The 24,078-nt window shown below is 48.3% G+C and overlaps 1 protein-coding gene across 1 annotated transcript in view; it reads left to right on the plus strand.

Moving 5' to 3' along the window:
- chd6 (chromodomain helicase DNA binding protein 6) overlaps nucleotides 1-23,114 on the plus strand; it is a 102,825-nt gene extending 79,711 nt beyond the window's left edge. The window contains 18 exon segments of the mRNA XM_080461297.1: nucleotides 83-212; nucleotides 2,057-2,135; nucleotides 3,226-3,283; nucleotides 5,534-5,921; nucleotides 6,640-6,838; nucleotides 6,840-6,849; nucleotides 7,649-7,746; nucleotides 8,806-9,612; nucleotides 10,392-10,646; nucleotides 11,001-11,310; nucleotides 11,796-13,112; nucleotides 13,186-13,340; nucleotides 14,168-14,434; nucleotides 15,410-16,030; nucleotides 16,256-16,498; nucleotides 16,601-16,741; nucleotides 17,885-17,989; nucleotides 18,768-23,114. Coding sequence (XP_080317423.1) covers nucleotides 83-212; nucleotides 2,057-2,135; nucleotides 3,226-3,283; nucleotides 5,534-5,921; nucleotides 6,640-6,838; nucleotides 6,840-6,849; nucleotides 7,649-7,746; nucleotides 8,806-9,612; nucleotides 10,392-10,646; nucleotides 11,001-11,310; nucleotides 11,796-13,112; nucleotides 13,186-13,340; nucleotides 14,168-14,434; nucleotides 15,410-16,030; nucleotides 16,256-16,498; nucleotides 16,601-16,741; nucleotides 17,885-17,989; nucleotides 18,768-19,799 — 6,215 coding nt within the window. The 3' untranslated portion in view covers nucleotides 19,800-23,114.
- The last annotated feature ends 964 nt before the right edge of the window (nucleotides 23,115-24,078 follow it).

The following is a 24,078-nucleotide window of genomic DNA, read 5'->3' on the forward strand; positions in this document are numbered from 1 at the left end:
CACCCGGTCATTGAGTACTGAAAATAACATTTTAAACGCACATTCAAACTGATCAGATATTGAGTTTCGTTGTGTGTGACAGGATACGAGCGCTACCACGCCATGCGCGCTGATCCAGACTTGTGTTTCCTGGAAAGAGTCGGGATGCCAGACGTCACCGCGCTGTCCGCTGAACAGGGCGGTGCAGAGGCCGCCTCCGACATGACCGACAGGTACACACACACACACACACACACACACACACACACACACACACACACACACACACACACACACACACACACACACACACACACACACACACACAGAACACACACACAGAACACAGACACACACAGAAACCAGTGCAGAGGCCGAGGTGGTGTTTTAATGACGACAGACCAGGTCAAACTAGCAGCGGCTGGTTCTCATCCACTCTGAGAGGTTTGCTGTCGTAGTTTCACTGTGAACTTCGCTTCAGGAGCCGCGAAGGAAACATGTGATCCTCCTGCTCAACTTCTTTGTTCCTCCTCAACGCCCAGCAGCTCCCTGATGAGAACACCAAGGTCTTCACTCCTCACTGTCGGGGAGGAGGAGGAGTCATGGGGGGAGGAGTCAGGAGGGGAAGCAGTGATGCAGGAGGAGGAGGAGGAAGAGGAGGAGGGATGAGGAAGAGGAGGAGGCAGCGATGCAGGAGGAGGAGGAGGAGGGATGAGGAGGAGGCAGCGATGCAGGAGGAGGAGGAGGCAGCGATGCAGGAGGAGGAGGAGGCAGCGATGCAGGAGGAGGAGGAGGCAGTGATGCAGGAGGAGGAAGAGGAGGAGGGATGAGGAAGAGGAGGAGGCAGCGATGCAGGAGGAGGAGGATGAGGGATGAGGAGGAGGCAGCGATGCAGGAGGAGGCAGTGATGCAGGAGGAGGCAGTGATGCAGGAGGAGGGATGAGGAAGAGGAGGAGGCAGCGATGCAGGAGGAGGGAGGAGGAGGAGGCAGCGATGCAGGAGGAGGAAGAGGAGGAGGGATGAGGAAGAGGAGGAGGCAGCGATGCAGGAGGAGGAGGAGGCAGCGATGCAGGAGGAGGAAGAGGAGGAGGGATGAGGAAGAGGAGGAGGCAGCGATGCAGGAGGAGGAGGAGGCAGCGATGCAGGAGGAGGAGGGATGAGGAGGAGGAGGCAGTGATGCAGGAGGAGGAAGAGGAGGAGGGATGAGGAAGAGGAGGAGGCAGCGATGCAGGAGGAGGGAGGAGGAGGAGGCAGCGATGCAGGAGGAGGAGGAGGCAGTGATGCAGGAGGAGGAAGAGGAGGAGGGATGAGGAAGAGGAGGAGGCAGCGATGCAGGAGGAGGAGGAAGAGGGAGCGATGCAGGCGGAAGAGGAGGAGGAGGAGGAGTGTCAAGGAGAAGGAGGAGTCAGGGGAAGAGGAGGAGTCGGGGAGTTGCAGCACTGTGGTGGATCTCGGATGTCGGAGTTGATTTGCCGTCACTGGAGGATCAGCTGTGACTTTATTTCCAGAAGCAGAACAGTTTGTTCACTTCTTCCCTCGTCCCGTCCCGGTCAAGCAGCAGCTGGTGAATGAATGAACACCATCAAATCTATCTAAACTTCACCTTCTCCAACTTCTCCTCCAGCTTCTCCTCCAGCTTCTCCACCTTCTCCAACTTTTCCTCCAGCTTCTCCTCAATCTACTCCTCCACCTTCTCCTCCACCCTCTCTTCCAGCTTCTCTTTCAGGCTTCATGTGAAAACACTAAACCTCCGTACTGTTCCACATGGAGCTCGGAGTCACTGAAAAGTGGAACTTTTTGAAAACGCAGCACCTCCATCACTGTGCAAACGGACCAAAACAGAACTTTCTGGAAAGGGAAGAAAATCGAGCAGAAAAAGAAGGAGCTTCTGTGGTTAATAAAGTGTTAAAATGAATAAATTAGTTACTTCATTCAGTCATTTAAAACTCAACAAATGTTTTCAAATCAAAGTAACTCCGTCATATCCAAAGTGAAGTTCTCTCACTAATCAGCCTTTTTGATATTTAAATTTGAATCAGATTAAATCACAATAACTGTTATTAACTTTCTTTCTCAGTGTTTGCAAACCGGAGGAGGTGAAGGAAGAAACCGAGAGCAAAGATGACCGAGCCGAGGATCGAGACGAGAACAGCAAGGTGAAAACTCTCTTTAACTGTGATTCCAAACCTTTTAACTTTGATTCCAAACCTTTTAACTGTGATTCCAAACCCTTTAACTTTGATTCCAAACCCTTTAACTTTGATTCCAAACCCTTTAACTTTGATTCCAAACCTTTTAACTTTGATTCCAAACCTTTTAACTTTGATTCCAAACCTTTTAACTGTGATTCCAAACCTTTTAACTGTGATTCCAAACCCTTTAACTTTGATTCCAAACCTTTTAACTTTGATTCCAAACCTTTTAACTTTGATTCCAAACCTTTTAACTGTGATTCCAAACCTTTTAACTTTGATTCCAAACCTTTTAACTTTGATTCCAAACCTTTTAACTTTGATTCCAAACCTTTTAACTGTGATTCCAAACCCTTTAACTTTGATTCCAAACCTTTTAACTTTGATTCCAAACCTTTTAACTGTGATTCCAAACCTTTTAACTGTGATTCCAAACCTTTTAACTTTGATTCCAAACCCTTTAACTGTGATTCCAAACCTTTTAACTGTGATTCCAAACCTTTTAACTGTGATTCCAAACCCTTTAACTTTGATTCCAAACCCTTTAACTTTGATTCCAAACCTTTTAACTTTGATTCCAAACCTTTTAACTGTGATTCCAAACCTTTTAACTTTGATTGAAAGATACTCTAAAGAAAGTGAATGTTGAATTTAGGATAAATGTTAAATGTGCAGTGCAACAACATTTATTATTTCTGTTAATATGATAAACCTGAAACAAGTTAAATTAGGCTTATTTCCTTATTACTCTAATTTCCCACATGACTCTTTAATGTTCCAGATGTGTGGATTTCTTTGGTTTTCACCACAACCTCAATAAATCCCATGAATTGTTATTTATATCTTTATGTTTTCTAACTGAACATCACATTTCATTATAGTAAAAAAAGCTCATGTATTTTCCATTTTTCTTAATTATTTGGAAACTAGTCAAGCCGTATTGTTAATTTGAAGTCTGTGATGAAGGTTTTCTCTCTGATATTTATCACCCATTCATCCACACGTGTATATAGATATCACTCTGATATTTATTTTATATTATTTTCCTCTTCAGGGCGAAGAAACCTGCTCCAGCACAGATACGTCAGAAAAGCCCGACAGCACTGGTCCTGGTAAGAAACAACAACACTTTATATTTCTTTTGGGATGAAACTGAAACCTTTTCAAGAGTAAAAGTCTAATTTCCTGTGGAAAATGTGTAAATCTGTGATATGATTTAATGTGTGTTATTACAGCCTGTTATTACTACATACAAACACAAAGAAAACACTTTGCTACGTAAAATTAACGAGCTATCGTTGGATTTAGCCCGATTTTTTCTATAAAAATATCCAATGATACAGTCAGGATGTTTATGTGACAACGGCGCTCTGAGCCACTGAAAACACAACTTTTTGAAACTGGCTCCCCAGGTGGGACTTTTCCTCCGTCTCCGTGGAAACACAGGGAAATAGAACTTTTCCAAAACTTTCCGTCTCAGCAGGAACAAGGGAAATGCAACTTTTAAAAAATGCTCCAACGTTTTCTGGTGGCTTGTATTTTAATATGTTCAGCTGCCGTGGTAAATTAAATGTGCTATTATTAGCTTACAAATTAATACTAATACTGTTATTCGATTAACATTTTTTTTACGAATTAATCACACAATTTTCTGTAATTAATCGCAATTAATTCCTTTTTTTCCCGACTTGGGACTGAAGCTTGTAATGAACATTCATTCATGGAAAACCATGGAATTAATGTCGACTCAACGCACAGAAACTATATTTCAATTTGAAGACTATTTTTAAAACTTTCTTTTAGCTTTGAGTTAAACTGTTTCTCTCATGAATGTAGTTTAGCAATAAATAAATAAATAAACATCTTCCTTATATCCACTAACAGATAATATAACAAACCCAGCTCCAACACTTTGACAATTAGAATATTTCAAGAAACAAAGTTGTGAACTTATTACATGAACAGAGTTGCAATAATATCCACCTTTCCCAGTTGGGCTACTGGTCAGCCAACATGGCAACCTGCTGTTTTGCTGCAGAAGTACCTCTGTGGTCATTAACTTTGGCTTTTCAAAGTAAAGCTAATAACTTTCATTTTCTCCAACAGCAGTCAGGGAACTTATTATTATTATTATTATTATTATTATTATTATTATTATTATTGTTGTTGTTGTTGTTGTTGTTATTATTATTATGTCATCATCATTGTGATCATCATCCCATTGTTGCTGGATGTTCTGCTGCTCTGTCGGCTGGCGGCTGCACCGAAGTAAACAAAACTGCATTAGTTTTCTTTAAACGAGTGAAAGGTTTTGAATTCATGAATTAAATCAGCTTCTGACAGAACGAGATAACCCGGATCAGGGCGGCATGTGGGCGCAGTGGTTCGCTCTGTCACCTCACAGAAATAAATAATAATCACTGGTGATTCTGTCCTGACTTGTTTGTATCTTCTGCCTGTGTGAAGTTTCTGTTTTCATGGATAAATTCTTTGCAGGTTCTAAACCTGTTAATCACGTAAAGGTGTGAATGTTTTAGACCCGAGGGGACGTTTCCTGCCGAGTGGAGGCGGTTAAATGAGTTTCTCTGGTTGTAACGGCTCTCGGGGACACGTCCAGGCTTCTCTTACTGATCGTCCTGCTTCAGGTCTTTGCAGCATGGCGGCGCTCAAGGAGAATATTAAGAGTATTTTAATTTGCAGCGAGGATGACATGAGGTGTTCCCACCCTAAAAGAGAACCTGTTTTCTGGTTAGACGGTTCAAGAAACGAAGCTGTGAAATCAAATCAAGCCTCTTTCAGTCCTTTTCTTTGAATTAGATTTTGATTGTTTAACCTGGAAACCAGAAAACTCAATATTAACCCTCATTTTTTAACATTCAGTGAAACATTATGGGATTTCTGTGGTTACTTGAAGACAGTTCTCTAGAATCTGGAGAAGAGTGGGACGGTTTATAGCTGCCCAATTTATTCTGTCATACATTTCTACTAAATTCTTTCTTCTTTTCTCTCAAAGATTTTCTTCTATGTTGTCTTGTCTCATCTGTTTATATTCTGTTTGTTGTTCATGTGTCATGTTCTATAGTCTGTTTTCATCTTTTTTCCTTTATTTAGCTTCTTTTCTTTTATTGTCTTGTCTGGTCTTATTCCATCTCTTTTTATCAGTTCTCTTCTTATACCTTCTTGTCTACTTTTGTTCTGATAATGTTCCACGATATAATGAGACTTTCTTCCAGTCGTCTGTCTCCCGGGCTGCTGCGGCCTCCATATGAAACATTATCATTTGTAATATTGAAGATGAAGATGAAACCTGAGGTAAGGTTTGCGTCCAGATTAAAGCAGGTTTGTGTGCGGCTCCTCTGCAGACTGCCAGGTGTCGGGGGACCTGAGTGTCCAGGACAGCACGCTGGTGACCACCACCACCGCGGCGGGGACGGGGATGGGGACGGGCGTGGCGGCGCTGCACGTCATCCAGGCCCGGCCACTGTGGCCCACAGGCCCCGCCCTCACGGCCCGCCTGCGCCGCCTCATCACCGCCTACCAGCGCTTCACGCTGCGCCGCGAGCCGCTGCTCCGGCACGACTTCCTCCTCCACGACGGCCTGGTGGGGCTGGGCATGGGCGGGGCTACGGCAGCGGCGGCGCACGGGCACCACGCGGGGGGGCCGCTGGCCTGGCAGCTGGGGGAGGAGCTTAGGAGGTGTCCCGTGGTCGCCGCCGAGCCCGACCCGCTGTTCCTGGAGTGGCAGAGGAGGTAACGACATCAACAGAACAACGGTTTCTATTATTTCTACTAGTTTTTATCATCTTGTGTCAAGAAACGCTTCAGTCGGGACTGAAATTCTATACTGATGCATTTCAAATCCACATGTTCAAGTATTTAACTTTCAATAGTGTAATAATGGCCTTGGGCAATTAACTTGCACTCTATATATATATATATATATATATATATATATATATATATTTAATGAATAACACAATTTCTGATGTATATTTTGATTCATGTAATATGAAGCATGGTTTTGTGTATATTTTAAGTAATTTAGACGATTTAGTTTCCTCAATATATATTTGTTCTGTTATTTTATATCTGTGCATCTTTTTCATACAACTCTATCATACCAATATTTTTAAACAATATTTAATCTATTTTGATTTATTAGTGTCATTTCTTCTACTACCTCCTGCAAAAAAGTTTTCATAGAATTTTAATGATAATAATAATAATAATAATAATAATAATGATAATAATAATGATAATAATGATGAGTCTTCGTTTTGAGATGAAATTACAAGAAGTTCCCTGATAAATGAATCCAGTCAGTGGTGATATGAAAGAAGCCCTGAGGCTCTAAATGTTCCTGATTACCTGAAGCAGAAGTTAAACCTGCAGAGCTGAACTCAGTCGTTAAAGGAACCTTCTGGAACCTCTCAGAGATTTCAGACGCTCCTTGTTGTCGGCGCTGTAGGTGGACTCGTCGGGAGCAGGCGGACTTCTACCGCACCGTCTCGTCCTTCGGCGTGGTGTACGACCCAGACAGGAAGTCCTTCGACTGGTCGCAGTTCAGAGCGCTGGCTCGGCTGGAGAGGAAGACGGACGAGAGTCTGGAGAGATACTTCAACTCCTTCGTCAACATGTGTAGGACGGCCTGCAAGCTGCCGCCCAGGGAAAGAGGAAGGTAATCTCTCTCTCTCTCTCTCTCTCAGCTCTCTCGTCTCTCCTCTCTCTCTCTCTCTCTCTCTCTCTCTCTCTTCTCTCTCTCTCTCTCTCTCTCTCTCTCTCTCTCTCTCTCTCTCTCTCTCTCTCTGTCTGTCCTGTCTCGCTCTGTCTCTCTCTCTCTCTCTCTCTCGCTCTGTCTCTCTCTCTCTGTCTGTCTCGCTCGTCTCTCTGTCTCTCTCTCTCTGTCTGTCTCTGTCTCTCTGTCTGTCTCTCTGTCTCTCTCTCTGTCTGTCTCGCTCTCTCTGTGTCTGTCCTCTCTCTCTCTCTGTCCTGTCTGTCTGTCTGTCTGTCTTGTCTCTCTCTCTCTGTCTGTCTCTCTCTGTCTCTATCTGTCTCTGTCTCTCTCTCTCTCTCTCTCTCTCTCTCTGTCTCTATCTGTCTCTCTCTCTCTCTCTCTCTCTCTCTGTCTCTGTCTCTGTCTCTCTGTCTCTCTCTCTCTGTCTCTCTCTGTCTCTCTCTCTCTCTATCTGTCTCTCTCTCTCTCTCCTCTCTCTCTGTCCTCTCTCTCTCTCCTCTCTCTCTCTCTCTCTCTCTTTCTGTTGATGGTTCTCACTTTGTCAGAATCTGCATCATGTTTGTACAGTGACATCCAGGATATTGAGATTTCTCTTCATGGCTTTTACTTGGAGTTTCTTCAATAGATTTAATCATTGAAACAACCTGTGACACCTACTGGAGGGGAAATAGATCTGCGCTTTATTCAGTTAATTCAGGCTTCCTCTTTACCCCCCCCCCCCCCCCCCCCCCCCCCCCCCCAGGCTTGGTGGATCCTGCAGTGTTGGTGGAGCCTCTGACAGAGGAGAGAGCAGCCAGGACGTTATATCGCATCGAGTTGCTGCGAAAGATCCGAGAGCAGGTGATCTCCTGTCTTTAACTCTTATCTATCTTATTGTTCATTTAAAGAGTTTCTCCTTCTTTTTCCTGGGATGTATTCCTGAAATGATGTGGAATCTGAAGATAAACGTCGATAAAACCTCTAGATTGCCTGCTGCTACTATGTGTATTTTACCTCCATCTTGATTGATTAGATTTCTGTGTATATTTATCTAATTGTTTATATTTACATAGTCTGTTCTGTGTGCAACTATCCTGGCTTTAACTATTTTGTGCAACGTGAAGCCGCTGCTGTGACGAGTGAATTTCCCCATGTGGGAATCAATAAAGTCCTAATCTAATCGATAAACACACCAGGAATGTTTTTAAAAAGTAGGAAATCTCTTTCTCTCACCCTTCAAGCCGGGACATCTTGTACTGAATATATCTGAGTTTAATATTGCGTCATGGAGACGTCTTTAACCCGACTCCTCAGAGAGTATTTGGATTGTTTTATTATTATTTACCACATTTACACGTTTACCACGTCAGTGTTTGGCAGCATTTGTTCTCAGCATCACTTCACCTACATTCAAATCTGTTTTATGAAAATTAGGCACCAGATTCCTCAAACTTGACACAGACACAAACAATGATACTAAAAAAAGGGAAAAATTTTTTTTCTTACCTACATACAAAAAGTGACTCCAAAAAACATTGATTTTTCTCCATGCAGTCCTGAAACTGAAACAAACTTTCCTACAAGGTCCACGGTTACTTTCTTTGTACCCTGGGTACAAACTCAACTCACAATGAAGCAGACAGGCAGACGAGATCAAAATAGATAAAGATAATATGTACAGCTCTACACATAATAACATGGTTACTGGTTCCCAGTATTTTCTGTACATTAATACACAAACTAAAAGTCAAGAGCAGTTTTCCTTCTGGAGATAAAAAAAGAAATCTTTCATTTTTCTTTCTGAAAACTCAGAATCTGGACTTTCTCTCCTCGTTCTCGATACGTTGGTCTTGACGTTCCGTCTTCTGCGTCGCTCTGCCGCCGTCTGTTGTTTGTTCTAATGTTGTCGTCCTCCATCAGGTTCTTCGTCACCCGCTGCTCTCGGCCCGCCTCCAGCTGTGCCGGCCTTCGCTCTACCTCCCCGTGTGGTGGGAGTCCGGGAAGCACGACCGCGACCTCCTGATCGGGGCGGCGCGCCACGGCCTGAGCCGCACCGACTTCTACATCCTGAACGACCCCCAGCTGAGCTTCCTGGAGGCCCACAGGAACTACGTGCGGGGGCATCCGGCTCACCTTCATCCCCAGAGCCATCATCATCATCATCATCATCATCATCATCATCCTCACCACCCGGGTCTGGTGGCTCATCCCGGCATCTCCTCCTCTTCCTCCTCGGCTCATCCACACTGCTGCCTGTACGACCACTCCCCCCAGCCCCCCGAGTACCCCCACCAGGCCCCCCACCACCACCACCACCCCCACCAGCAGCAGCCTCACCCTGCCGCTGCCCCCTCCCCCTCCCCCCACCCCCACCTCCAGCCCCCGCCCCTGGACGCCCACGACTCTCCCTCTCCCAGCCTGGGGATGGTGCCGGGGTCCCGGGGAGACTTCCTGGACTGTCCCTCCCTGGACGAGAGCCTGGAGCTGGGCGGGCTGCAGCACGACGCCATGGCTGCCGACGCGCTGCACGGAGGGAAGGTGTCCAAAGACGCCCTCAACGGCTTCCCTTTCAACTCAGCCGCCGGCGGGCAGAGCATGCTCAACTCGTACGGCGTGGGCGGAGCCGACCTGGACTCCAAGCTCCGCAGCGACGTGCTGGTGGGCGAGCAGGGCTCGTCGGAGGAAACCGGACTGATGGCGCCGTCAGTGGAGCTGGACCAGTTGCAGGTGAAGGAGAAGGACTCAGACATGTGACACAAATCTTGACTCTGTACCAGACGACCTCTGACCCGTCTGCTGGTTTTTAACTTTCTGAGTTCAATCCCATCAGCTGGCGCAGGAACTAAAGGGTTAAATCTCTGAGGCTGGAGACCCGTTTACACGTCAATCTTTTCAAGTGAAAACGCTAAACTCTCGTGTTTTGGTGGCTCGTTTACAAAACGACGCTTGGAGCTGCTGAAAACACGACTTTTTAAAACGATCTGTCGCCGTGAAAACGGGCGGAAAAAAACTTTGTGGAAAGACTCAGACTCCGAGTAAACAGCAGAAACACTGGTCCTGGTCCTGGTCCTGGTCCTGGTCCTTGTCCTGGTCCTGGTCCCGGTCCCGGTCCCGGTCCTGGTCCTGGTCACCACGGCCATAGTAACTAGTAGTTGTGCACATGCTCAGTAGAGACAATCAGAACACAACAACAGCACCAACTAGTGGACCAACATGCAAAGTACATTGTTTGCAGTGTTTCTGCTGTTTTCATTGAAACAGACGACATTTTCAGAACTTTTGCATGTAAATGTGAAACTTTTCTCAAAATTTTTATGTTATGAGTTTTCTCTTTAAACATTATCGTGTAAACAGGGATTTATTTTCTTAACTTGAAATAGCATCCTCATATTGAACAAGGTTTTTTTTCCCAAACTGATTTTGATCATTCAAAATGTTTTGTCTGTAAATTGGTAAAAAGTCTTGACGACCATATTTCCCTCCGCTGTGACCTTTGACCCCCCCAGGCGCCCTGGGACAGCACGGACCACACCAGCCCCGCCCACCACATGTTCAACGAGTCAGATCCCATCCTGGGACCTTCTGCTCTGGAGCCGGGCTTCCTGGAGGAGGAGGACGAGGAGGCGCAGGGCGGAGACCGAGGAGGCGAGGAGGGGGGAACTCTGGAGGAGTGTCTGGGTCTCCCGCCCTCCTCCTCCCCCTCCCACCCCTCGGTGGGAGACCCCGTGGAGCCGCTGACCTCCAGCTACATGCTCTTCAAGGTGGGGGACGCTGCCGCCACAGAAATCTCATGAGTGGAAATCTTGTAAATGAAATGTGGAGAAGCTGCTTTTCTTTCTGAATGCTAATCCCAACGTGTTCAGTGAGGTAGAGAAGATCTACGTGGAAAATCTGTGTTGATAGGAATTAAGAAATAAGCTGGACTGGTAAACTTTTAGCAGAAGAAAAAGAACCATATTGAAGAGATATTACTGAGGAACCGAAACATGGTACCGTTTGAACTTGAAGCGCTACTCGGTAGTATGACGGAATTCGGTCGGCACTTATAAAAGTTCTGAATTCTGTCCCCATCCCTACTCCCGGGTCACTGTCCCTCTCTGGTTCTCCGTCCTCAGGACATTGGCGTGAGCGAGGAGCCCAGCGCAGATCAGACCGACCTGTCGGCGAGCCCCCCCCTCCCCTTCGTCTCCACCGCCCCCCTATCGCTCGCTGACATCACAGCCCACGAGCCACAGGACGGGCTGGGACACTCCGACGTCTCCGAGAGCCTGACCAACCCCGTGGAGGACGGAGAGGAGCCGGACGGAGGCGCCGGCTTCCAGTTTGACGACAAGGAGGAGGAGGAGGAAGAGGAGGAGCTGTCGAGAGAAACCACGGAGCTGAACGAAGAGAGAGACGGAGGAGAGGAAGGAAATCCACCTGAAGGTATTTAGAAGGCGTCCACACAGGAATGATAAGTCTCCTGTACGTCGTTTCTAAATAACTTTATTAGATCCCAAAGAACAACAGGATGGATGGATGAATTAAGAGATGATGATGGATGGATTAAGATATGATGATGGATGGATTAAGAGATGATGGATGGATTAAGAGATGACTTAAAAATCAGTTCTGAGTGTCTGCTAACATTTGCACTTAACTACAAATGATTTTCTCACATTTTTACATTTCACCTTAAGACGTCTGTGACCTTTGACCTTTTGCGACCAAATTTACGATCGATCAATCATCTTCAAGCATATCGAGGTCTGAACATGTTTGTTTGGGCTGGAGGAGTAAATATGTTGTGTTTCTGTTCCATTTGACATGAATGATAAAGACAATCAGGAATGAACTGAACCCTTCCAGTCAGAACAGAACCAGAACCAAACACTAACGTCGTCCCTCTTCTCTTCATGTTTTGCTCTCAGGTTCAGACCACAGCTTAGGAGTGTTGGATCCCCCCATAGAGACTCCAGAGGTGGACGAAATGGAACCAGAACCAAAACTGCACACAGGGAAAGACGTCTCAGCAAAAGAGTCTCCAGAGCTTCGGGAGCACTTCCATCAGACGGGACATAACGACGCCTCCGACCAGGACCTGCACCCTTTTCTTGGAAAGCTGGAGGCGGACGGGAGCTTCGAGTGTCCCGAGTCCATCGAGGAGCCGGCAGAGGAGGTGGACGGATTGATTCTGTACCAAACCGCAGAGGAGCAAACGATGGGACATTCTCTGGACGCCGACACGCTGATGAGCAACGCCGCTGTAGAGTTTGTGCAAATCAAAGAGATTTCCAAGAAGGTGGAGGGAGCGGACCTGGCGGAGCAGGTGGACGAGGTCTCCGAGGGGCAGGAGGACGGTGTTTCCCTCAGTGACGATCCAGCGGTGCAGCTCAGCGACGAGCCGGTGGAGGAGGACGAGAGACCAGGCAACTACGCCCAGATGCAGCTGGAGAGCATTTACCCGGGATACCAACAGACTTCCTGCTCGTCTGTCTCTGTCCCGTCTCCCGTAGGAGCATCAAAACCCGAAACCCAGAGCGAAGCGCCCATGGACCAGGAGCCGTACCAGGGTTCTGCTGGAGACCTGAACCTGCCAGGACACAGCGGAGCCTGTAAGAGCAGACCTCAGGACAGCAAGGGAGATCTGCTCAAGATGTCCTCCATCGACACCAAACCGTCTGATTTGAAGTTTTCTCTCTCGCCGGAGCAGCTGGATCCACCCATCAAGATGGAGGACGTCTGTCCCGACAGCTCCCAAGTCAAACACTCCAACTTTCTGTCCTTCCCCATGAAGTCTGAAGACTTGGTGACCAAAGCGGAGCAGTTGGAGTATCCGGTCAAGCCTGAAGATCTGGAGGCCAAACCTGAAGATCTCAGCCTCCCCATGAAGCCCGAGAGCCCCGACATCAAACCCGACGCGCTGCACTTGGTGGCGTACGCAGAAATCAAGCCCGACGTCAAACCTCTGGATCTGGGCTTCGCCGCCTTTCCAGACGGCGCCAAGCTGAAGACCGAGACCAAAACGGAGGCGGCGGGCTTCTACCCGGACAGCTCCGAGATCAAACCCGAGGCCAAGCCCGAGGGTCTGGAGCTTTCCGGGGTCAAAGCGGAAACCAAGCAGGAGATGCCGGAGGCCGACAGCACGGTTCTCACCCCGAAGCTGGAGCAGGCGGACGGGCTGGGCGACGCCCCGGAGAGCCTGCTGGCGAAGGGACAGGTGAAGGAGGAGAGGCCCGCCACTCCAGGTCAGTACCGCCAGCACAGAGAGTCGAGGGGCGGTGGAGCTGCTCCGGTTCTAACCCATTCCCTCGTCCCTAGTGGTTCCGGTGGTGGAAGGATACGCTGGCAGCCCCCGGTTCGCCGCTCCCATGTCCATGTGCGAGATTCCCGACGGCATCCATGAAGCTCGAGAGCCGACCATCGCTCAGCTGCTGCAGGAAAAGGCTCTCTACTCCTTCTCCGAGTGGCCAAAGGCAAGTCACACCTTTCCTGTGTGTGTGTGTGTGTGTGTGTGTGTGTGTGTGTGTGTGTGTGTGTGTGTGTGTGTGTGTGTGTGTGTCTGTGTGTGTGTGTGTGTGTGTGTGTGTGTGTGTGTGTGTGTGTGTGTGTGTGTGTGTGTGTGTGTGTGTGTGTGTGTGTGTGTGTGTGTGTGTGTGTGTGTGTGTGTTGGACTTCAGGTGAAACTTGCCTGAAAATCTGGAGTTGAAAAGCGATTGAGTTAATTTTTTGTTTTGTTCAAACCAGGATCACCCACAAGGGGGCGCACCTCTATACGGGAGGCTGGTATCACAAACCAGCTCTGTTTAGCGGTTAGCAGCTAGCCACTAATCGCTAACGGGACTAGTATTTTTTAAAAAGTATTTTAAATCTCCGTGTGCGTTGCTCTGCGGCGTGGGTGTTTGTAGACGCTCCACCATCGTTTTTTATTTTTGTTTGTCGTGAGCAAAGGACAGATCCTGCGGCCAATCAACAGGAGCCAAACATCCGTACTTGTCAAAATCTGGCATGTAGAGGAAGTTCTGTCTGAAAAAGGGTCAGAACCAAGTGTTTGATTTCTTTAGTAACAGATTAAAATCTAAGAGCTGCTGTAAAGGGAATTTAAAGGCGAGAACACCAGGTGACGACTCCTTTAAACCAGCTCACGGTTCCTGACTGTTTTCCGACTGGACCTCTTAAATAACTTAACCAACTAGAAAATGCTGTCACTATCTTTCCAACTGTAAACCTACTTAACCAGCTAAATCACTGCCTATCCAGTCCAGTAAGTGCTGAGCTGGTTGTTTGATGTTCTTGTGTCCAGGACCGGGTCATCATCAACCGTCTGGACAGCATCTGTCACGCCATCCTGAAGGGGAAGTGGCCGTCGTCCAGCGAGCAGTACGACTCCCCGGGCTCGCTGACCACTAACTCCTGCCTGGCTAACAGCTTAGCTCAGCAGCACCGCGCCAGCTTCCTGCCCGCCGCCCCCGCATCGGGTCCCGGGTCGGGGTCCGGCCCGGCCCGGGTCCAGCAGGCCGGTTCCGGTCTGGGCTTCAGCATCCCTCCTCCTCTCACAAGACTGCCCAAGGTGAGAGGAGCAAACGGACCGAACTCCCTCCGGCGTGCCTGTCAGTGTACCGATCGATCACGTGTCCACATCGATCTCATGTCATGGTTCATAGCAGCGGTGTCCAGGCTGGCAGAACCAAAGTAGAGCGGCCCGACTCAGAACCGCCGCCGTGTTTCCTCCTGAAGATTACAACTAGATTACCCGTTACATTTTAATTCAGCTTCACTAGGTAACCAGCTACAGGGTGGCTTTGTTCACCTTTATCCTAAAGTTTCAGAATTAGTTCTGAGCTCGTGTGTGGTCAGAAGTTACTGTACAAATGTATCTGTACTTTTTATTTATACAGTGACACCCGAGTTCACTGTAAAAGCAACACTTGATAATAATTATCTTTTATTAATTCTTTCCAGACATGTCAAAACACACACAAAATACAGATACATACAAAAAGAAATGTGTATTTACACTAATATGAAACTGTCTTTACTATTTATTTATTCTAATAATAATAATACATTTTATTTGTTAGTGCCTTTCATACAGCTAAGGTAACTTTCCATTACATTTTAAAATTGCAGTTAAAAACATATTAGTCAAAACAAAACAAAACAAAACAAAACATAGACTGAACTAGTTTTAAGGAGAATGGGCTCATTTAACCCTCAGATATTGAAGCTTCGGCTCAGAAAACAGAATGAGGACAGTTATTCAGCACTGGGCACCTCGTCCACACCATTGCTTCTGTCCAGTTTTTGTCTGCGATGTGTACTGTTGATACTTTGATGTGCATATTTGGCAGAAAGTTGCGTTAAGCATGGTAACGAGATATTACTTTAATCAGAGGTGAAGGAAACCTTTGGTTAAACGCAGGTTTGTAACGTTGTGAGGTCAGCCGCCTGTGTGTTTGTGTCTCAGTCCATATGTGTGTTTAACAAAGCCATCGTCTCTCTCCCATCCCTGTCTGCCCCTCACCCACCCTGTCCACCCTGACAGTACGTGCCGCGCGGTGGCGCCTGCGGGCGCGGAGCTTGGCGCCTCACCTCCTTGCCTCTCTTACAGGAGAGGCTGGTGGCTCCTCCCTTCCTCCCCGAGCTCAAACGAGCGGGAGGTCGGAGGTCGTTCGACTATGAAGCCGCTGCCGCCGCAGCCGCCGCAGCCGCCAAGGTTTTAGCTGGGAAATCGAGTGCGGCCAGCAGCAGCAGCAGCAGCAGCTCCGGCGGTGAGAAAGTGCCGGTGGTGGCTCCGCCCTCTCACCGCTCGGGAGCCTTGTTGATTAACGGCTGGCAGGACGCCGCCATTGACCTAACCAAGTCGTCGGGGGAAATAAGTACCACCAGTGGCGCGGGGACAAACGAAGCCGTGGTGGCGGCGGGAGTCGGCGGCCATAAGCTGCCGCCACCTCCTCCCATCACAGCGCCGCTGCCGGGCTCGGTGGGCATCGACATGGCCGGGATACTGCAGGCCGGCCTCATCCACCCGGTAACGGGACAGATAGTTAACGGCAGCCTGAGGGGAGATGATTCTTTAAGGAGGAGGAGAGGCAGGAGGAGAAATGTGGAAGCTCTGTACTCTGAGTTCACCAAGAGCCGAGGACTACACCTGCCTGACACTCAGGTGGGTAGAGGGCGGAGGGCCGCTCGGCGCCGTGCGGCGTGGGGGAGGGGACCTTACCGGGGCCATCTGGGGGTGAAAGGTCAGAGCAGACGTCTTAGTTAACTCCTGTGTGTGTGTGTGTGTGTGTGTGTGTGTGTGTGTGTGTGTGTGTGTGTGTGTGTGTGTGTGTGTGTGTGTGTGTGTGTGTGTGTGTGTGTGTGTGTGTGTGTGTGTGTGTGTCCGCAGGGCCGAGTGGAGGTGATCAGCCACTCCTCCGTCTCCTCCTCCACCTCCTCGCCGTCCCCCTCTCCCTCGGAGCGGCCAGCAGGGCCCCCCACGCCGTCCTCCTCCTCCTCCACCCCCACCCCCACCCAGACGCCCCCCCAGCCGGAGATCGTGGCCGTCGACAGAGAGGCGGCCAGCAAAGGCCTGATGGAGTGGCTGCGGCAGAATCCCGGCTACAGCATGGAGCTCCCGGCCTTCGCTCACGTAAGCTGCTCAGCCTGGACTCCTGAACCTTCCTTTACCACACAGTCATCTGACCCCCCCCCCCCCCCCCCCCCCCCCCCCCACCCCTAACCCCCTTCCCAGGCTGGAGCAGGTCTGCTGCATGGCTTCGTGGAGCGGCCCAAACAGAGGCGACACCGCTGCAAAGACCCCACCAAGCTGGACATCAACTCCCTGACGGGGGAGGAGCGAGTTCCCGTGGTGCACCGGGGCACCGGACGCCGGGTACGAACCTTCACCGGCTCGCATTCTCACCACGGCCTGTTGGCGGAGACACTGAGCTGCATCACTCGATCACTTCCTGCTTTTAGCATACTAACGGCCTGAAATGACAGAAATCCTGTGACATTCACACAGTCACAAGGTTTTCCTCGTAAACAAGGGTTAATATTGGGGATCCACCAATACCGATTATCAGGTCCAGTACTGCGCCGAGTACTTGTACTCATAAAAGCTCCTCCATACAACCTGGTGAGTATCAAGAGATTTCATCATCCACGTCAGCAGCAGGTAGAGGACCAGAGATATCAACTATCAACTAACAGCTAAAGTAAGACAGGCTGTAAATTATGTTTTAACTAAATATCAAGAGGAGGAGGAAGATAGTTGGTACAACACCAGCAACTTCCTCACCAGCAACTTCCTCACCAGCAACTTCCTCACCAGCAACTTCCTCACCAGCAACTTCTTCACCAGAGACATTTGGACCAGCAGAGTTAGGATGATGTCGCTCGGTAGTTTAACTGCTGGATCCAGTGATTCCGAGCTGCGCTACATGCTACATGCTAAAGGCAAGGCAAATTTACTTTTGGAGTACTATTGGGCCACAAGGCATTTCACATTGCTTCACAAAGCAGTGAAGTGATTAGGAGTAAGAAATACTTTCAAACCTTTCTCATTCGCTCTCAAAGTCTTGAATCATCCTCTCGTCGGAGAACTCCACGCGTCACAATGTTCCAGGTAGCGCCGTAAACAACAGACTCACGCATCCAACATAGAACTGACGGAGGAAAAGCTTCACTGCATCACTTTTAACCCCAGATTCATTTCAAGGAGCAGTTTTCAGAAAAGCGTTGGTGCAAATCTGGCTTTTTACTAGTACTCGTGGCAGTACTCCGTATTAGCAAGTAGCTAAACACTAGTACTAGTACTCGTCCGTTCAGAAAGTAGTATTGGTGCGTCCCTAGTTAATACCATGAAAAGGGAATTATGCAGGGGGGGGGGTCATGATGTTTTGGCTTATTGGTGCGTCTCATTTACTAATAAAAAGGAGTGAAATTCGGGAGCAGTACTGCGACCTGCCACCAGGTGGGATCAGAGCAAGAAACTGCTTGGATCTGAAGTGGTTGTGGTGTTGTGTCCCTGCAGCTGGGTGGAGCGATGGCCCCCGCCATCAAGGAGCTTTCCAGATGGCTGGACGCCAACGCGGAGTACTTCGTGGCTCCAGACTGGGCCGACGTGGTCAAACACTCCGTGAGTGACGATTCCAGACCACAGCTCGTTTTCACAAAGACGTTTTCAACAAACTTCTCAGAGACGTCTTTCATTTTTAAGATTCATTTATTTATTCGTTGATTTCAGACGTGATATTTTTTAACGTACGCAATCCTATATACTCCGCCGACCCACACACCGATAAATATGTATATATAAAAATCCATATATAAACCCTTTAGTGATAATATAATTAATTGAAATTACATTTTGTGAAAATATATGTAGAAGAACTAATGTATATTCAAGTATACACACATTTGCATACATACTTCCTATATCTGAAAATATATAACTCGGGGGTGTCGGTCAAAACGAGAAGCCACCAAACAAAAGGTCAAAGGTTTCTAAGAAAACACTGAGAATGGTGACGCTGCCATGAAAGGTAACGAGCCTCACAGCTGTTTGGTGTGAAACTCCCAGAATGCAGCAGCTGGAGTTTTGTGGACACGTCACTGTATTTTACACCAGAATGCTTCATTAAAATTGGCTTTATTTTGAGATTGGCGTCGTTTTCCACCGTAATTGTTTGGTTTTTCTGCGTCACCTTAAAGAAAAACTTAAAATTTAAAGGTTAATCTGACACTATTTTACTGGTCTGATTCAATCAAAATGAGTGTTTGAAACGGCAGATATACAGGATGACAAAAATACACAGAAGGTGTGTGACGAGATAATAAAAGTTGAGGCTGTGTGATCAGACTGTCTGTCCCGTCGTCTCGTCCAGCCGCTCACCCTCCGTCCTCTGGCTCTGCAGGGTTTCCTCCCAGAGGGGAAGTTTTCCCGGATCCTGACTGAGCCGGTGAACCGAGACCCGGCGTCGCGGCGCCGCGGACGCCGCCCTCGCAGCGAGATGCCGAAGCCCCTCCTGTCGGTGTCCGACTCGTCGTCCTCCCTCGGCCCGCCGCTCTTCATGAACGGCGGCCTGATCGGCAGCATGGACTCCATGGTGGCCATGCAGAACCTGCGGGGCGGCATTCCCGGGATCCCCATCTCCGGGATCATGGCGGCCGGGTTCCCGCACGGCTTCCCGGTGGCGTCCGGAGCCGGCGGGGCGACGGCGGAGGACGCCAAGAACGGATTGAGTATGCTACCCATGATGCTGCACGGCATTCCGCACCCCCACAGCGCCGGCATCCCACAACACGCCTTGTTCAGTGTGGGCACCATGATGGCTCCGCCTCCTCCCCACCCCCCGTCCTCCTCCTCCACCTCCTCGTCTTCGCTGTCCGCTGCCAAGGTCACCACCACCACTGCTCCGTCTACGTCCGAGGCGTCCAGCCCGTCGTCCACAACGCCGAGCGGCGAGAGCACCGCCTCTGGGGAGAAGGAGAAAGGAGGTGCGGAGGCGAGCAAGCGAGCAGAGGCGGCGGCGGCGGCGGCCATCATCAGCTCCTCCAGCAGAGCTCACCTGGGCGCCGGCAGCCACCTGACCTTTAACCCCTTCCTGATCCCCGGCATGTCACACGGCCTGCTCTACCCGCACATGTTCCTCCCGCACGGTGGCATCATGGCGCTGCCCGCCATGCCCCCCGGGGCGGTGGACGGCTCGCCGGGCAGCCCCAAGAGGAGGAGGAAGAGGGGCAAGGAGGAGGAGGAGAAGGAGCGAGAGAAGGCGGAGGAGCTTGAAAGTACAGTTCAGCCCACCTCCTCCTCCCCGCCTCCACCCGAGCAGCTCCAGCCGGAGACACAGGAACCGGACTCCGCTGCGGCAGAGGAGGAGAAGGAGGAGGAGGGGGGGAGAGAGGGGGAGGAGCAGAGACAGGAGGGAGGAGAGGAGGAGGTGTAGAACTCTCTCTCTCTCTCTCTCTCTCTCTCATTCCTCCAGCAACAGTGTAAAGTTTGTGCCGTGTCTGTCCGTCAATGTCCATGTAAAGACTTTTAATATGATGATGACTAATAATTCTGGTTATATTCAACTCCGTCATGTTTATATACCAAGAAAGCCCCGCCCCCGGCCCTGGCCCCGCCCCCACCTCCTCATCATCATCCTCTTCATCCCAGACAAAAAAAAATCATAGGAATCCATCTCTGTACCCTCCCCTTCATCACACACACACACACACACACACACACACACACACACACACACACACACACACACACACACAGATCCAATCGAGGTTCCAGTTTGGTTCTTTTGGTTCTGTTGAGTCGTCAGTTTTCTCTGACGGTTTCTAAAGTTCCCTTTAGTGAAAAGCAGCAGATTAACTCGTCGCCTAAACTCCTTTTCTTTTTTGGCCTTTGAATCACTTTAAGGTGAATCGATGAGCGAAAGTTCATTTGGTTCATTTCAAAATGCTGAAAACAAAGTAGTCCTGGACAGTCTGTACTCTTTAAAAGGAGAATTGTTACTGGAACAAAGGTCAAAGGTCAGTTATCCCGCCGTGCTTCACCTTTCAGTTGAATTCTCCACGTTGTGCCATCTTGTGCAGGAGCTTCTTGTTAAAGACGTCCAGAGACCAACGACCATGACATCATCAGCTTTCCTTTAAATTCAGCCACAAAGTCACTTTGAGACATTTCCCTGGGAGTAATCAGCCAGCGGGGGGCGCTGTGAGGCCCACGCCGGGTGGGATGGAGGGAGGAAACAGAGGAGAGGAAGGTGCTTTCTGTTTCTTTTTGTTTTTACAAAACTACCTGACAAAAAAAAAGAAGAAGAAGAATCAGTGAAGAAGCGGCTCGTTGTGAATCTTCCTGTAGCATCATGGACTCGTGTGTCTTCAGAACAAAATGATGAAGAGGAGGAAGAGGAGGAGGCTCCTCTGATTAGTTTGAATAGCGGTTTCTAAATATGTAAATCTAACGCTGTATATTGCTCTTTTTTTTTTTTAAGTTCTTCACTTTGTTTCTCTTTCGGGGAAAAGAGAGAGAAAGAAGCGCGCGGCTGGTTTTCTTCACCGCAGGTTGATCTGGAGCCGAACGGCAAACTGGCACCTGGTTCTCCTGTCACCTGGTTCTCCTGTCACCTGGTTCTCCTCTCACCTGGTTCTCCTCTCACCTGGTTCTCCTCTCACCTGGTTCTCCTCTCACCTGGTTCTCCTCTCACCTGGTTCTCCTCTCACCTGGTTCTCCTGTCAAACTCAAACATTCGTTTTGCACAATGTGTGTGTGTGTGTGTGTGTGTGTGTGTGTGTGTGTGTGTGTGTGTGTGTGTGTGTGTGTGTGTGTGTGTGTGTGTGTGTGTGTGTGTGTGTGTGTGTGTGTGTGTGTGTGTGTGTGTGTGTGTGTGTGTGTGTGTGTGTGTGTGGTCACAGGTTCTCGTTACAAACCGTTAAAGGAAAGAAAAAGCAGCGTAGTTGTTGCCTTGTCACGGTTCGTGGCTCCGTCTGATTTATTCCTGGTTTCTCTTCGCGTTGCCAAACTCGTACCAAATAAGACTCTTAGTTTCTTAGTTTCTTAGTTTCGCTGGAGCTCTAAAGTCAGATGCCTTATTTAACCAGCTCGCTTTCTCCGTCTCGTTTCACGTGCACGAATCTCCAGCAGCCCGGAAAGCACAAACTAAAAGAGACGACTGTTTGCTTCAGTGCCTCCAGAACTCCCGTTTGTCTTTGTGGGCGTGGCCCGTTCGCTGGCACGCCGGCCGCGTCGCTCCGAGCGAAGACGGCGGCTCTTCTTAAAGGGGAAACGACCGGACCAGGTGGTCCAGCGTCTCTGCGGTGAGCAGCAGTTGTAACCACTGCACTCTCTAGAAGGAATCAGAGCATCACGTTACATCTTTCTGATGACGGGAACTGACCATGAATTGAAACACGCTGGCGGTGCACCAGGGAACCCGGTTCGAATCCTCGTAGTTTCAGGGCGGATGCTGGAATAACAAGTCAACCTTCAATGAAAGAAGTAAATAGTCCTTTAGGAAATGAATGCTGCTCTGGAGGTTAAATTCTCTTAAATTCTCCCTTTTGTCCAAAAAGTTTCATTTAAAAGAACGAAAAAGACAAAAGTGTGTTAGTGTGGATCCTTACCGGTTCACAAACCGACGGTGACCTCTGACCCCGACCTGGAGGAAGAGTTCCTTTCCCTTTAAGGAGGTCGACTCGTTTCTCTCTCAGCTCGCGCTTCATTTCATTATCTGTGGCGGAGTGGAGGAGGACGGAGGAGCGTTTGTTCTGTTCCCGTGTTGGAGTCTCGTCTGGTCACTTCATGATTCGTTAACAGTGTTGAACCCCCAACCTCAAACGCTCCATCATGAATCTTGTATTTATTGTACAGTTCCTCGTCTTTACGTTGTTATGACTGAATCATGGCTGCTTCTGTTACTCTGGACAAAAAAGAAAAAAAGAAATTGGTTCACATGGATGTTACCTGCTCGTCTCTACCGCCAACATTTTCCTTTTTCTTTTTTTATTGCATTTCTACAATTTCAACAATTTTTTTTGTGCAGAAAAATAATCTGAACTTTTGTGAAATCTTAAAAAAAAAAAAAGTCAAACCTTTCTTCCACAGTGGGTGGCAGTGTTGAGCCTTGAATTGACTCAAGACACCACCTAGTGGTGCAGACTGGTATTGCAGGAGTTTATGGTTAACAGTTATCGTGGCAGATTATTCCAGATTATATTGATTCACATGAAGTGAGTGAGTCCGACACCTTTTGTTTTCAAAATGTTCAGACCTTCTGGTCGACAAGCATGCGCTCTTTTGTTTCCCCCTGCAAGAGGATTTGACCTTTGACCTCCACGGGAGGAAAAACTTGAATGAGGGTAAAAGAAAATGACACTCCGACACTTTTTGTCCCCTGAAGCTGGATTCCTCTGAATTCAGTTTGATTTTAAGAAGTTACTGAGCCGTGAAGTGAAACGGTACAAAAAGCTGCAGTTTGTTGGTCTTTCCTCTGCGTTCACACAAACAAACTCCCTCGTGTAACTTTTGAAAAGATGCCTTTCTGTTTCAAAAACAAGGTGGCGGCGGTGGATTGGATGAAACATAAACTCCCCGTTGAGGTGTGACGAGCGTCAGACTCGTCCATGACTGGCTCTGCGGTGGGGTTGTTACCTTTTCCTTTTCTGATTTGTAACTATAGCTCTCTGTATCCCCATGTGGACCAATCTCATGATACCAACATGGTCGGTGTGATCTTTTATTGTGTAATAAAAGATGACTTTCAACTTTCTCCTGGTCTGCAGCCAGTGTTTCTTTCACCGGATGGACGGAGCTCAATCCAGAGGGACTGTCTTCCTCCTGCTCTACATTCATCTGAACATCACTTTACTTCTCATTAATATTAAATTGCTGACACTGATATCGGTATCGCTGCGTCTCTAATACTTTTAATTAGCGATATCTAGAGGTATTGATACTTCTAATACCAAAGTCTTTGTGGATCGAGCTTTTAATGTTCAAATCCACAGATAAAAACTGCTTCAGTCATAGATTAAAGACTATAAATTCAGTTATTTCCACGTTTTCCCATTAAACTGCAGCCGTGTTCAGGACGTCTGTCCAACTATAGCTGTTGGTTCCTCACAGTGCAACTTCCTTCTTTGTCCACCAGGGGGAAACAGTCAACTTCAGAAAACTTCCAAACTGTTTTCGATTAGTTCATGTTGGGTTTTCTTTCCTTTTTTGATCAATCACATGAAATCAGTCACGTTTGAACTCAGACCAGCTGTTGGAGCATTTCTGCTCCTTGTCTGCTGGTTATTGAGCTCGTCAGATTTTTGCTGTTGCATTATTTGGCCACTTGGTGGCAGCAGTTAGACGGGTTGTATACAGTCCCCTCCAAAAGTAATGGAACAGCGAGGTCAGGTCCTAGTTTCTGTTGTAAACTGAAGACATTAGGGTTCCAGATCAAAACATGAATATGAGACTAAAGTTTTTTATTTCATGGTGTTTCCATCTGGATGTGTTTAACAACAGAGCAGCTTTTGTTGGAACCCAGCCACTTTGCGAGTGAGCAAAGGTATTGAACATGTGACTGATGGGTGTTTCTAGTTGCTCAGGTGTTTTACATTGATTGCTTGAACTTTAGGTCGTGCTTGTTTTTGGCTGTGAAAACTGCCTTTGCTGTGAAGCAACCATGAAGACCAGAGAGCTGAATGTGAGCAGAGCTGAGCGAAGAAGGAAAGTCC

This window comes from Lipophrys pholis (assembly GCF_963383615.2).
Source record: "Lipophrys pholis genome assembly, chromosome: 4".
Taxonomy (NCBI): Eukaryota; Metazoa; Chordata; class Actinopteri; order Blenniiformes; family Blenniidae; genus Lipophrys; species Lipophrys pholis.